This window comes from Orcinus orca, chromosome 11 (assembly GCF_937001465.1).
Source record: "Orcinus orca chromosome 11, mOrcOrc1.1, whole genome shotgun sequence".
Classification (NCBI taxonomy): Eukaryota; Metazoa; Chordata; class Mammalia; order Artiodactyla; family Delphinidae; genus Orcinus; species Orcinus orca.
The window spans coordinates 71591671-71605573 of NC_064569.1; the positions used below are offsets into that span (position 1 = coordinate 71591671).

The 13903-nt window shown below is 37.9% G+C and overlaps 1 protein-coding gene across 3 annotated transcripts in view; it reads right to left on the minus strand.

Annotated features, from left to right (window-relative positions):
• Window positions 1–13903, minus strand: part of KITLG (KIT ligand) — an 88424-nt gene that overhangs the window by 21725 nt on the left and 52796 nt on the right. For 2 of the 3 annotated variants that reach the window (XM_049694277.1, XM_004285107.3), the window contains 2 exons: window positions 2124–2294; window positions 674–833 (listed from right to left, as the gene is read on the minus strand). In XM_049694277.1, the coding sequence (XP_049550234.1) occupies window positions 674–833; window positions 2124–2294 (331 nt within the window). Of the gene's footprint in view, window positions 1–152; window positions 237–673; window positions 834–2123; window positions 2295–13903 lie in introns of all 3 variants that reach the window. The other variant, XM_004285106.4, reaches the window with a different exon arrangement.

The following is a 13903-nucleotide window of genomic DNA, read 5'->3' on the forward strand; positions in this document are numbered from 1 at the left end:
ATATTTAATTCTCAGGAAGATCATAAGAGGAAGAATAGCAACAGAACAGCGTTAATAGTAATGATTGTAAAAATTTCCTTTAAAGCCCATGCAATACTCCTACAGATGCTAATTGGAGCCATGCATGCATTAAATCAGATACATGTACTTACTATTACTGCTACTGCTGTCATTCCTAAGGGAACTGGCTGCAACAGGGGGTAACATAAATGGTTTTGTGACACTGACTCTGGAATCTAAATAGAAAGCAATAATGTGTCAGTGTTGCATGGTGATTTACATAAATTACAGAGTCCTCAAAAGGTGAAGTGCAATATCAGAGTACTTTCCAGGTCTGCTTCCCAAATCTAGATTATTCAGATTTGAGAAGGGGACATTAAGAAGACTGGAGGTGAAGAATAATATAATTGTACGTTACTAGCAAATATCAGATAAAAATATGACTATCTCATATATTGTTTACTCATGCACAATAAGTGTTGTTTTGGCTTGAACACCAACAAATCTACAACTGTTTGTTTCTTTCATGCCACTGATATTTGCTTTTATATTAGACATACACACATCTTTCCCTAGCTACACATATATTTGAGTCAAAGGTAGATTCTTACCTATACATATAAGACTCAAACTTGCTTTTTATACTTGTATTAGAAATGCTTATATGTCTTACCTTTTTCAGGACTCGATGTTGAAGACATCACACATTCACTAGTTTTAGAAGCCACCATCTTCAAGTCCTTGAAGGCATCGATGGATTTATTAAAAATTCCAAAGAATTTTTCAGGAGTAAACAGCCTAGGTTCTGGGCTCTTAGATGATTTTTTTACATTCTAGAAGAAGAAAAAAAATAGGATTATATTTTTCAAATAGTCTATAGATTTAACTGATGTCAAGGTAATAGACTATAAATGTGTCCTTGAAAGATTCAAGTGAAACGGACACTTTTAGACAACTGTTTTAACACATATAATTCAAATTTGTACTGCAGGGTAAATGATCCCATCCAGTTCAGTCTGGGGCTCAACTCCGGATAAAAGGAAGAGGGTGGTGGTGAGGGTGAGAAAGGTGAACACAACATCATAACAGTGAAATAATCCTAACAACAAATTACAGACACTGTTCTTTAGAGATGCTCATTAAAATTATTACTCCTCATTAAAAGAAAATACCCCTCCATTAATACATGCTCCAAATAGTCAATAATTTAAAAGTCTGACGATGATAAGTACTGGCAAGGACATGGAGCAGAGGGGTCTCTTATAAGTCACTGGAATGCCATAAATTGGCACATTTGATGTTACCTAGTAAAGTTGGACATGCGCCCATCCTGTGACCCAGAAATTCCACTTCTAGGTAAATACTCTGAGGAAGCTCTTGCACAACTGCACCAAGAGGCATATAAGAAAGTTATTCCCAGCAGTGTTTATAAACCCTTACACCAATAAACAGGAGAGTGGTTTAATAAACAGTGGTGTATTGAATCAATGGAATGCTCTATAAACAGTAAACACACACACACACACAAAACTACAGCTTTATGTGGCTATATCTTATAAACGTAACGCAGAGTGAAAGAAGCAAGTCTCAAAAGAATAAAAAGAGTATGATTTTCTATAAAACCCTCCAAACAAGTCAAAGCTCTATTTTAGGAATTCATAAATACATGATTATAAATAAAAGCAGGTAATAATAAGAGTTAACACCTATGTAGCACTTACTCTGTACCACTCTATGATTAGTAAACGGACATTCTCTGGTATTTGGAATGCTCTTCCAGACACTGCCATTTACTGACCACCTAACTCATCTTTCATGCCCCAATGCGTATGTTATTTCCTTCATGATACCTCGTCTAATATACCCTACTTTTTGTGACCTCTACTTCTTATCAATGCCATTAGCACACTATTTGTACTGATACGATTAGCACTCTATTTGTACTGATACGATTGACATAAAAAGAGATGGTAACTCTAAGAGATGTGCTCATCTTAAAAATTTTTTAATTAAAAATTTATAAATTAGAAATCTCACAAATATGCCCCCATCCCAGCCATGACCAATCAGCACAGGTTTTAGAGAAGAGTAATAAAAAGCAATCCCAATGAATACAAAGTTACCTCAAATGAGTGTTCTTCCATGCACTCCACAAGGTCATCGACTATTTTCACAAGTTTGTCTATGATAGAGTAATTACTCAAGCCTTCAGAAATATTTGAAAACTTGTCCAGAAGATCAGTCAAGCTGACTGACAATTGTTCCACCATCTCGCTTATCCAACAATGACTAGGCTGTAAGAAATTGAAAGAAAAGAAGATAAAGCACCTGTGGATTACCCTTCAAAGCCATCAATGTTTCAGTAATGGACTCCCGGACAAAGGATTTCCTTATATCAGAACAGGTTAGTTCTTATGTTTTGTTTAAGTCATACCCAACATCTGTTTCAAAATTTACAAATGCATAAAGATCAGAGGAAACTGTTGATGGTAAAGATTTTGCTCTTCCATGGAAGTAAAATTAAGACAAGAAGAGCCAAGACAGAGTCCTTGACAAGGTTCAGATACTAATGGAATTTAAAAGAACTTTAGGCCCAGAGGAAACTACAAAAAAATTATTGTGGGAGAGAGTCCTAGTCTTCAAGGAACTTCCAGTCTTTTGGTGAACTGGAAAATGAATCAGTGGATTAATAATAGATTATTTTTCTAAAGACCTTGATAGATTTCAAGGCTTCTTCATAGATGAATTCTCGTGCGTGTTTTTTTTTTTTTTTTTTTGCGGTACGCGGGCCTCTCACTGTTGTGGTCTCTCCCGTTGCGGAGCACAGGCTCCGGACGCACAGGCTCAGCGGCCATGGCTCACGGGCCCAGCCGCTTCGCGGCATGTGGGATCTTCCTGGACCAGGGCACGAACCCGTGTCCCGTGCATCGGCAGGCGGACTCTCAACCACTGAGCCACCAGGGAAGCCCCCCGTGCGTGTTTAAAAAACTAAAAAGTGGCCCTGGCAGAATGTGGTCTGAGAGAGAAGCACGTTTGCCTTAGTGGCAGGACCAGCTACATAATTTGTGCGGCCAATGGCAAAATGGAAATGTATTTATTGTTCAAAAACATGTTCAAAAAAATGATTAAGAGTTTCAAGATGGCGACAGCAGAGCATGAAACCAAGCATGGAGCCCCCTGCCCATGAAGCCAGACCTGCCCACTGGTTAGAAGCTCAAGCCTTGGAGTCAGATATAACTGGGTTCAGTTCTGGCTGAGACTCCAGACAAGCTACATAAATTCTCTGAACCTCACTTTGCCTCTCTATAGAATGGGAATAATGGAAACAAGGTAGTTTTGAGGAGATGAGGTACATAATTTGAATGTAAGTTTCATGAAGGCAGTATTTTTATAAAATCTTGTTCCCTACAGTGTCTCCTGGGGCCTAGAACAGTGTCTGTCATATGGGAGTTGCTCAGAAACTAATTGCTGAACTGATGTAGGTGTGATTAAAAAATGAATGAGCGGGGCTTCCCTGGTGGCGCAGTGGTTAAGAATCCGCCTGCCAATGCAGGGGACACGGGTTCAAGCCCTGGTCCGGGAAGATCCCACTGGCCACAGAACAACTAAGCCCATGAGCCACAACTACTGAGCCTGTGCTCTAGAGCCCGCAAGCCACAACTACTGAGCTTGTGTGCCACAACTACTGAAGCCCACGTGCCTAGAGCCTGTGCTCTGCAAGAAGAGAAGCCACCGCAATGAGAAGCCCACACAATGAAGAGTAGCCACCGCTCACGGCAACTAAAGAAAGCCCGTGCACAGCAACGAAGACCCAAAGCAGCCAAAAATAAAAAATAAATTAAAAAATAAAAATGAATGAGAAAAAATACTCCGTCATAGGGGTCCATGTTTTTCTGGAAAGGGCTAGATGGTAAATATTTTAGGCTTTCTATGCCAAGAGGCAAAAATCAACGATATTGTGTAGGTCCATTTATACAAGAAAATAAATTTCCACAGTTTCTTTTATTACAAAGTTTAAAAGGTAATGATTATACTTGAATATAATTTCTTTTGCATAATAATTGAATTTAGGGCTTCCCTGGTGGCGCAGTGGTTAAGAATTCGCCTGGCGATGCAGGGGACATGGGTTTGAGCCCTGGTCCGGGAAGATCCCACATGCCGTGGAGTAACTAAGCCCGTGCACCACAACTACTGAGCCTGCGCTCTAGAGCCTGTGATCCACAACTACTGAGCCTGAGCTCTAGAGCCTGTGATCCACAACTACTGAAGCCTGCGTGCCTAGAGCCCGTGCTCCGCAACAAGAGAAGCCACCACAATGAGAAGCCTGCGCACTGCAACAAAGAGTAGCCCCCACTCTCAGCAACTAGAGAAAACCCTTTTTGCATGCAGCAGCGAAGACCCAGTGCAGCCAAAAATTAAATAAATGAATAAATAAACTTAAAAAAATTTTTAATTTCTTTTGTAATACAGGTCTACCAGTAAAAAGAATGGAATGCTTTATATTGGGTCAACATTTTGCTTGGGGTTAAAAGCATTCTCTACCATCAAGTAGACTGTAAAGGTTTATCTGTAAAAAACAAACTCAGCTACCTGTCCATATAAAAGTAGGCAGCAGACTGGATCTGGCCTATAGGGTATAGTTTGCCAAGCCCTGCTATAAATGGCTGTGGATCAATAAAGGTTTAGATTATTAGGAAAAACTTCTTAGTATGTTAGAATGGATTATAATTTTTTTAAATTAATGTGACATCACTTAAAATATAATCATTGGTCATAAATTCACATACTTGGTATACTGTAACGTTATCTTCTCTCTTATAAAGATCTTTAAAGTAAAGGTCCTGATTTATTTTTTTAACTCTGTTAAAATGTTATACTGAGAAAAATAAGGTAATTATTGGCAAAGATAAAATGGCCTTGGCTTATTAAGATCCTAAATAATTTAAAATGACTCCTATTGTAATAAAAATGTTGTAATCAGAGAGAGTAACTGATGCCATGTAAAACGAATAAAACCACTAAACTTTATTTCTTTACCTACCAGCAGAATATCTCTGTGGGGGAAGGTCGAGTAATTTATGTATTCTAAATTATACAAGAGGGCCATTTTACATTTATTTAACAGAACAGTTTTAATTAATATGATTCAGCTGAAAGGGAAACTGGCTTATCTACAGATAGGTAAGCTGCAATTTCTGGAAGCATTAAATGCCATTCAAAACTTTTAGGGAGTGTTGGCTCTGGCTTCAGATAAGTAGAATAAACAAACCCCTAAATGGGAATTAGTTCAATTAGGCCATTTCATTTGACACATCAACCAAGTTCTCAAAGACTGTGTTTCCAAAACATGTTGAGAATGAACTCTTTGTTTTGTAAAATTAACGCTTATCTCAAGCATATGCAAGTTCATATTTGCATCGTTAACAAGTCTCTTTACAAGCTGTCAGTCTTTCTTTTGGGGCTGACTGCTCTCCAAGTTTCCGCCTGTTTAGACAGTGATAATTCCCTTTAGATAGTCAGCCCTATCAGCAAGGGGCAGATTTCCTAGGATATAGGAAACAACACATTCTGTAAATACTGCCTTAATAGTACTTATTCGGTAGAACAGCCTTCACCAATTCGTTCATTCCGTTGAAATTGTGCAAATTTTTCCATGGCAAGCAGATCTCATGTATTAATCTTTTCAAACTCTGTCCTTGCTCCACTTTGTGAATAAGCTTGCCTGTCCTCTCAGATCCTCTGATGTGTAGGAACCAAAATCAAATTCCCTTGTTCTGAACTAAGGTACTCCTTTTGTTTCTGTGGTCTTTGCCTTAAATGAACAGGTTGGTTTTTTTGTTGCTGTTGTTTCTTTTTGGTTTTGTTTTTTGTTGCTTTTTTGTGGTTAAAGCAGAAAAGAGTTTGTTTGTATGTTTCTTATTTTTAACTGGGAACTCGGGGGTGCTTACTGCCACTTCTGTTTGTCTCTATTTTCAAATGAACTCTATGTTTACATTCCATATTCAAGTTCTTATTTAACTATGACTACTCGCCCCATGGCCACCCACCCTTGTTTTCACATACCTAATCAACAGTCCAAGCAATCAACTTTTCCCAGTAACATTTTCAACCCTAAACCTCTAATTTCTTAGTTAAATCCTGCCTAGCCCAATAGCTGCCCTTTTAGAAGGACATTGAGTCAATGTCCAATTGACTCAAAAAAATTGAGTCAATTTTTATGAAAAATTCGTTGATATTTGATATAAACTTCTGGACTACACTGCTGAAAAATATATTTCTAAACGTCTTTAACTGTATTTCATTCATTATTCATTCTTGGAAAAGACTAATCCAAAGTTCTTTCTTGTCACTAAATTTGTTTAAACAGTTATATTTTAGCTTTTAAAGATTATTGGATTTATTAAAGATAAAATTGAGGTAAACAATATTAAATATTAGCCAGTTTTAACTCGTCTGCCTGCAAGAAAGGAAACCAGTTTTGACAAGAATATCAAGCAGTTTCGCATTTTCTTTTTAATTAAATATAGTCAATGATTTGCAGAGAGAACAAAACTCAGTGAACTAAATATTTCATTTCTGAGATGATAGGAAGTCTCTCTGTTTTTCACCTCTTCCAAGATTATGATTAGGAAATAGATAATTAAAAGTTTGAGGGTCACAAATTTAATTTTTTCCTTTACCTTAATAACAGGCATTATTGTCACTCTTTATCTTTCAGAGACCATTTTAAACAAATAGTTTTATATAAATATTAACTCACAACATATATCAGAAGAATGTAAGCTATACATAATGTTCTTTATTTCACTAGAAGAATGTGAAGAATTAATAAAGTTGATAAAGTCACCCAGGATGTCAAAGAGGTGATGTAAGGAGTACCTTTCAAATTCCTGAAGTACACATAATTTAATGTTTTATTCACCCATATACATACAAAAAGAAATATAGTTTTTGCTTTGAAAAACTCCAAACTCCTTAACTCCATACTCTTAATTTCTTACCTTCTTTCTTGGTAGCCTCTGTCTTACATTTTCTGGGTCAATTATAGCAGCTCTATTTAGGACTACTGGAGCAACACATGCTTTCTATTCATCTTTGTATGTGTGTGTATATATATATATATTATATATGTAATGTATATATATATATATACATACATATATATATACACACACACACATATAACATGTATCATTCTAGAATGCTAACTGAATCAATGATATTGACTCATTGTCCTTGACCTGCTAGCATGCCACCACAGAAGATCTGGGTAAAAACTGTGAACTTCCTAAGGGATTTTAAAATACCATAAGCACCAAATTAATGATTTAACAATTAAAGATATAAAAACTACTACAATTGAAAGCATTCTAAACATAACCAGGAATATGACCGCTTCCAAAAACCAACAATGAAAATTTAAAATAGATGATATATGAATTTCATAAGATGTATGACATAATACCTCTGTGGACCCAGAACTGGTAAATTTGAGTCGCTGGCTGAAATAAAAACATCCTGGGGACTTGCTAAATCTGGCCTGCTTTCTCATCTCCATCCCCTGCTTCATTTAAGAAACTGTTCCGGTTTAATAGTAGAAAACATTTGACACACTCTTCCACATCAGTCTTAGATGAAGAGAGAGTCTCTAAGAGCAGTCACCATAAGCCTTTTGGAATTAAAATCTGAAAGTGGACAAAACATACTCTAACATTTCTTCATGGATGCACTTGGCACTACTTTTCCATTTGGAAACTGTCTTAGATACGTGTCTGCTTCGTTAGTGGGCCTCATGTAGTTGTCTGCACTGTGAGGGATTTCTCCACAACGGAGCTGGGGTAAAATATCCATTAGAGACTCAGAGGGAGGAAAGGCCTGGCTCATAAGCTACGAGGCTTCTGAGGAATAGTCACAGTCGGTCTTCACTCCATCTTCTAATCCAACCAATCGAATTACCAGGATTACCACCCAGTTTGATCGCTTTTGTTTTGTTTTCTTTAATGAGTGTCAACCCTCAATCTTGCCAGAATTAGAGAATTAGAGGTATGGATGCCCAGGGTGCAAAAGCATTCCCTTCTTTCCTCTTGTGCTTCTAGCATTTACCTACTGGCTGGGCAGACAAAAGAATCTAGAGCCATGCCACTGGAATCACAATGGTTTAGATCTGGAAGAAATGCTGAAGACCATCTGGTCCAGTCCCACCAATTTCATAACTGAGAAAAACAAGGCCTAAAGCAGTGAAGTTGCTTGCCAAGATTACACAACAAACTTAAATATTAGAAACCAAGACTCCCAAGCACTCGTCTAGTTCTTTTATCAGTGAATACAGTCAAAGCACATACAGCTGCAGTATTTTCTTCTGCTGGGCTCTCCATGACTCATGTGGTCTCACATCTGGACGAGGCACACTGGTCCTTAACCTCAAGAGATTTCTTAAGAACTGGAAGTGGCTCTGTCTCATTTCAATGAATCCAGAGCTATACTACGGAAAGCAAATTTCTCCCAGCAATCGTTGCAACCAAAGAGCAAATGCTAATCGCCTTTAGCGAACTCTCTCTGGTTTTTACTCTTAGGGCTAGAAAGCTGACACTCCCTGCCACTCTCAAACATTCCATGGGCAGGCAGATTTAAAACATTCCTACAATAACACTTTGTAAAATATTGTGCGCTCACATTACTACTGTAGAGTCTCCAAAATCTTAACTCCCTTTTAGATGAGCTGGGTTTTGTCATTTATTTTAGTCTTCTGTCTAAACAATTAATTTGGGTTTTCAGTGTTCACTGTAGACATCTAACTTTGCATTTTCTTGTTTGAATTAAAGTGATGTAGAAACCTCAATCTGATTAAGATGGTAATCAGTCCAAACACTATAAATATGTGATGTTTCCCGGGGCAGGCCTATAAATGGCCTCTGAACCAGACACAAAATAGCACCATGAGGAAGGATCAGCGTGGGGAGGTGAGGACAGCAATGATGAACTAGAGGCTGTGTCTAATTCTAACTCGGTTAACACACTTCGTGATTTTAGGCAAGTCACTTATTCAGAACTTCAGTTTCTCTATAAAATACAGGGGTCTGTCTAATCTGTGCTAGCTGATAGGGGGTCCGTTAGCCACCTTCAGCTACTTATCACTCAAAATGTGGCCAGTGTGACTGAGGAACTAAAATATTACTTTTGCTTAACTAATTCAGTCTGTTGAAAGTTAAAAAATCAGTACTTGATTTGGTGACTGGAAAACTTTTAAGTATGTTTGGAAAAGCTTAGGTATGGGAATATGCATTTTCAACTGTAAACTTTATAAAAAGCTAAATGAATAAATATTTCTGATGAAAATTAATGTCTTACTGGAGTGTACTGTAGGTATGAAATACACAGTGGATTCTGAATAAATATAAAAAAATGAAAACTATCCCACTGATAATTTTATATTGATTGTAAGGTACAATGATAACATTTTGAACATATTGGACTAAATAAAATTTAATATACTTAATTTTTCCTGTTCCTTTTTATTTTTTAAAATGTAGCTACCGGACAATTTAACATTACATATGTGGCTTCTATCAGATAGTAATGGTCTAGATGTTCTGAAAGTATCTTAATATAATCACTTATTTATTAAGATGGGCCCTGTACTTTGAGAATACAAAAGAGCCACTTAAAAATCGTATTTAATCTTATATTTTATTCACTTACCTAACATTTTACACTTACTCCTTTGAAATACATATTCTATTATATGAGAGATAGAAGTAATTAAGTACAGTGTCTACTTGACTGACATCTATTTCTATAGGGAGCACATCAAATCATAGGGGAGGATTCTGAGGATCCACACTTACAAATAGTGAACTTGCCCTGCAGCCACAGCTGACTGAACAATAGTGCCCTCCTGAGCCAGATGGGTCAATCAGAAAGTCCCTCCCCAAAACTGGTAGTAATGATAGGAACTGACAACGAGTCTCTGAGCAGGGTCAAAACCAATATGTAAATGTGGGAGCTCTGAGGCAGCGATATGCCCCCCAGGTGACTGGAACAGAGAAAAATTCTGCACAGGCAAAACAGAATGAGGCAGAGCTGCAGAGAAGGGGAAAGGAAAACCTGGTAGCTTTCCAATCCTGGCTCCAGTCCCTTCATGAGGCCTGGCTGCATCCCTATCCTTGACTGGAATGCTATTCTTCAGTCTCCTTAAAATAATGGGACTTTTTTGTTTTGTTTTGTTTTGTTGGTAAAGCTTGAGTTCATTACTGTTAGTGAGAACCAAAGGAATATAAACAAATGAGATGGGCTCCTCAAGATTTGGAAATCACGCATTTTTTGCCAACAGTTAAATGTTTACTGGTAAGTAGTTTTTGAGTAGCTACTACCTGCTTAAATGGTAAGGAAATACAAAGGAGTAAAAGATTTGATCCCTAATCTTTAGATAAATACAGCAAAAAGAGAAAATATAACAACAAAATAATTGTGATGACATAGGACAATCATTGTACGTATACTATTTCTTGGGTTTTTCATATCTTAATTATTTCTCACAACAGTACTTTGAGACAAGTCCATAACGCATACGATTTTAAACAGCTATGTAAGCAATATATGATCAAGTACCCCAAATGATTTGTTTCTGGACAAATTCTATAGAAATTCAGAGATAATAAACTAAAAGGTAAGGTCCACAGAGCAGATACCACATCAGTGTTGCTGACTACTTGTCCCCCACAAGCATCAAGCAGAAGCACAAAATAGGGGTGATGTCAATTTTTAGTGGCCAAATGATATGGGGAAGAGAGCATGGTCTGGAACACTAGGAAATGGTCTTATGAGAAAGAGGGTTCTTAAGTTGACCTTGGAGGCGGATGACCACTAAAATGCTTTTAGCCCCAGGGTATTGTATAATTCTGTGGGTAGAATTTGGATGAGAGGATGGGAGAAAAGAACATTCCTAGCAAAGGGAAGTAGTACTAGGCAGCCTTGGAATTGAGAATAAGCAAGGTGATTCTAGGAGGCAGGGATGCATCTGGCTGGAGGGGCGAGTCTGTGTTGGGGAAGAACGGGTATTAAGATGAAGTGGTTTTGGTGGGGCAAGATTAGGGAAGGTCAAGAACATCAGATTCAGGAATTTGGCTTTCAGCCTTCAATCGCTGAGAACAATGAGAAGGTTCTTGATTAAGGAAATGACTCAATAAAAGTAGCGTAACAGAAGGCTCACGGAAACCATGATTCCTCAGAATTGCATGATACAGCTCTTAGACCTAAGAGTTTTTAACAAAACGCACACATATCTAAAAGAAGATAACAGTGTGACATTGAGGTGCAGATAATGTGTGATGAGTTACAGTTATTCGCCTCATCATCAAAATCTTGTAGATTCTATTCAATTGGTGCCTCAGGGAAATTACAAGTGATTACATGTTAGGGCACTTTCCTCCTTCCTTCCTTCTTCATTTTCTTTCAGCAGATAATTTATTAAGTGCCTATCATATGTTGGACACTGAGGATAGAAGAGCAAGATTATACAATGCCTGCCCTCAGGAAGTTTACAGGTGAATAGAAGATTATCAACTAAATTCCACAAATAAACGAAAGCACTACTACTCTGAGGAGTGCTATGAAAAGAGTTTCTAATAGGAGGATATGGCTTCCTCAAGGAGAGGGAAGGCTTCCTTAAAGAAGTGACATTGAAAATGAAAGAGTCAGACAAATAACAAATGCTGGAGAGGGTGTGGAGAAAAGGGAACCCTCTTACACTCTTGGTGGGAGTGTAAGTTGGTGCAGCCTCTAGGGAGAACAGCATGGAGGTTCCTCAGAAAACTAAAAGTAGAGCTACCATAGGATCCAGCAAGCCCACTCCTAGGCATATACCCGGACAAAACTACAAGTCAAAAAGATACATGCACCCCTATGTTTAGAGCAGCACTATTTACAACAGCCAAGACATGGAAACAACCTAAATGTCCATCGACAAATGAATGGATAAAGAAGTGGTACATATATACAATGGAATATTACTCAGCCAGAAAAAGGAATGAAATAATGCCATTTGCAGCAACATGGATACAGCTAGAGATTATCACACTAAGTGATTAAGTCAGAAAGAGAAATACAAATACCATATGATATCCTTATAGGTGGCATCTAAAATATGGCACAAATGAACCTACCTACAAAACAGAAACAGACTCACAGACATAGAGATCAGACTTGTGGTTGCCAAGGGGGAGTGGGGGAAGGAATTTGGGGTTGGTAGATGCAAACTATTACATTTAGAATGGATAAACAATAATGTCCTACTGTATAGCACAGGGAACTATATCCAGTCTCCTGGGATAAACCATGGAATGGAAAAGAATATGAAAAAAAAGAATGTCTATATGTGTATAACTGAGTCACTTTGCTGTACAGCAGCAGAGCAATCTCTGCTACAATCACAGCATTGTAAAATCAACTATACTTCAATTAAAAAAGAAAACCATAGAAGGAAAAAAAAAAAGAAAATGAAAGATTCAGGAGTTACCTAAACAAAAGGATTGACCAGCACTCTAGGTACAGAGAAAGGCATGCAGGAAAGGAACAGTGGCAGCAAGGAACATGTGAGGTTGAGGGACTGAACAAGAATTTGGAAAGGTGCCAGATCACGAGAACCTTGGAGGCCTTGTTTAAGGAGCTCCTTTTCCTAAGAACAACCATTCAAAGCTTATGAAGAGGAGGGGTAAAATGATCAGGTGTATTTGTTTTGTTTTGTTTTTTAAAGAAGAACCACCCTGTCTTCTAAAGAAGAGTTGAAACCTCGCATAATAAATCCTGGAATGGCGAGGGAGATGAGAATATCCCAGAGGGAGCAAACCAGGCAAAAGAAGGTGGGGACAGTTGAGATAGTAAAATCGTACAGGAAGGGTGCTACAGAGGGAAGATGGCTGGGAGGCATATTGTTAGAATAACATTATGTATGGCCAATGGCTTATTTAACCTTGTCTTTAAAAGAATAATGATTAAAAACTGACAAGACAGTAAAGACTGGTTCAGGTAAAAATCATCAATAGATGCTAAATCCACGAGAGAAATTTTGATGAAGAACTGTACATGGTCTTCAAGTGTCTCCCCAAAGATTGCTTCTTAGTTGTTAATGAGTAAATACACAGAAATGGTGGAACACCTGAACCAGGAGATCAAAACATGCAGCAAGAGAAGATGGACATTGTGTGCCTTTGGATGTGACAACCTGAGGACACGTCATCACTTAATGTAGCATCACGGCTTGGAATGCTTATTCTGAATATAATCATTAAAAAACATTAATTGTTTCAAAGAGAAATATTTTATCGAAAGGGGAGGGCTGTATAACTCAAAAATTTCATTGTCATAAAGACAAAGAAAGGCTGGGAAGTCTTAAAGTAAGATCAAAGAGACACGATGCATTAGTTTCCATGAACTTAGTGGGCTTAAAAGAGCACAAATTTATTATTTTATAGCTCTTGAGGTCAAAGTCCAAAATGGGTCTTCCTAGGCTCAAATCAAGGTGATCACAGGGGCTGTGTTTCTTCTAGTGGCTCTACAGAAGAATCCCTTTCCTCGCCTTTTCTAGCTTTTAGAGATCTCCTGCATTCCTTGGCTTGTGGCCCCTTCATCTTCAAAGCCAGTAGCGTAACATCTTCTCTCTGGTCCCTAAACTCCTGCCTCCCTCTCATAAGGATTCATGTGATCAGACTGGGCCCACCTGGATACTCCAGAATACTCTCCCCATCCCCAAATCCTTAATTACATCTGCAAAGACCCTTTTGCCATGGAAGGTAATATAGTCACAGCATGAGACATCTTTGGGGGACCATTATTCTGCCGATCATGGATGATATTAAAATGCAAATCATGATCCTAGATTAGATCTTGTACTAGAGGGAAAAAAATG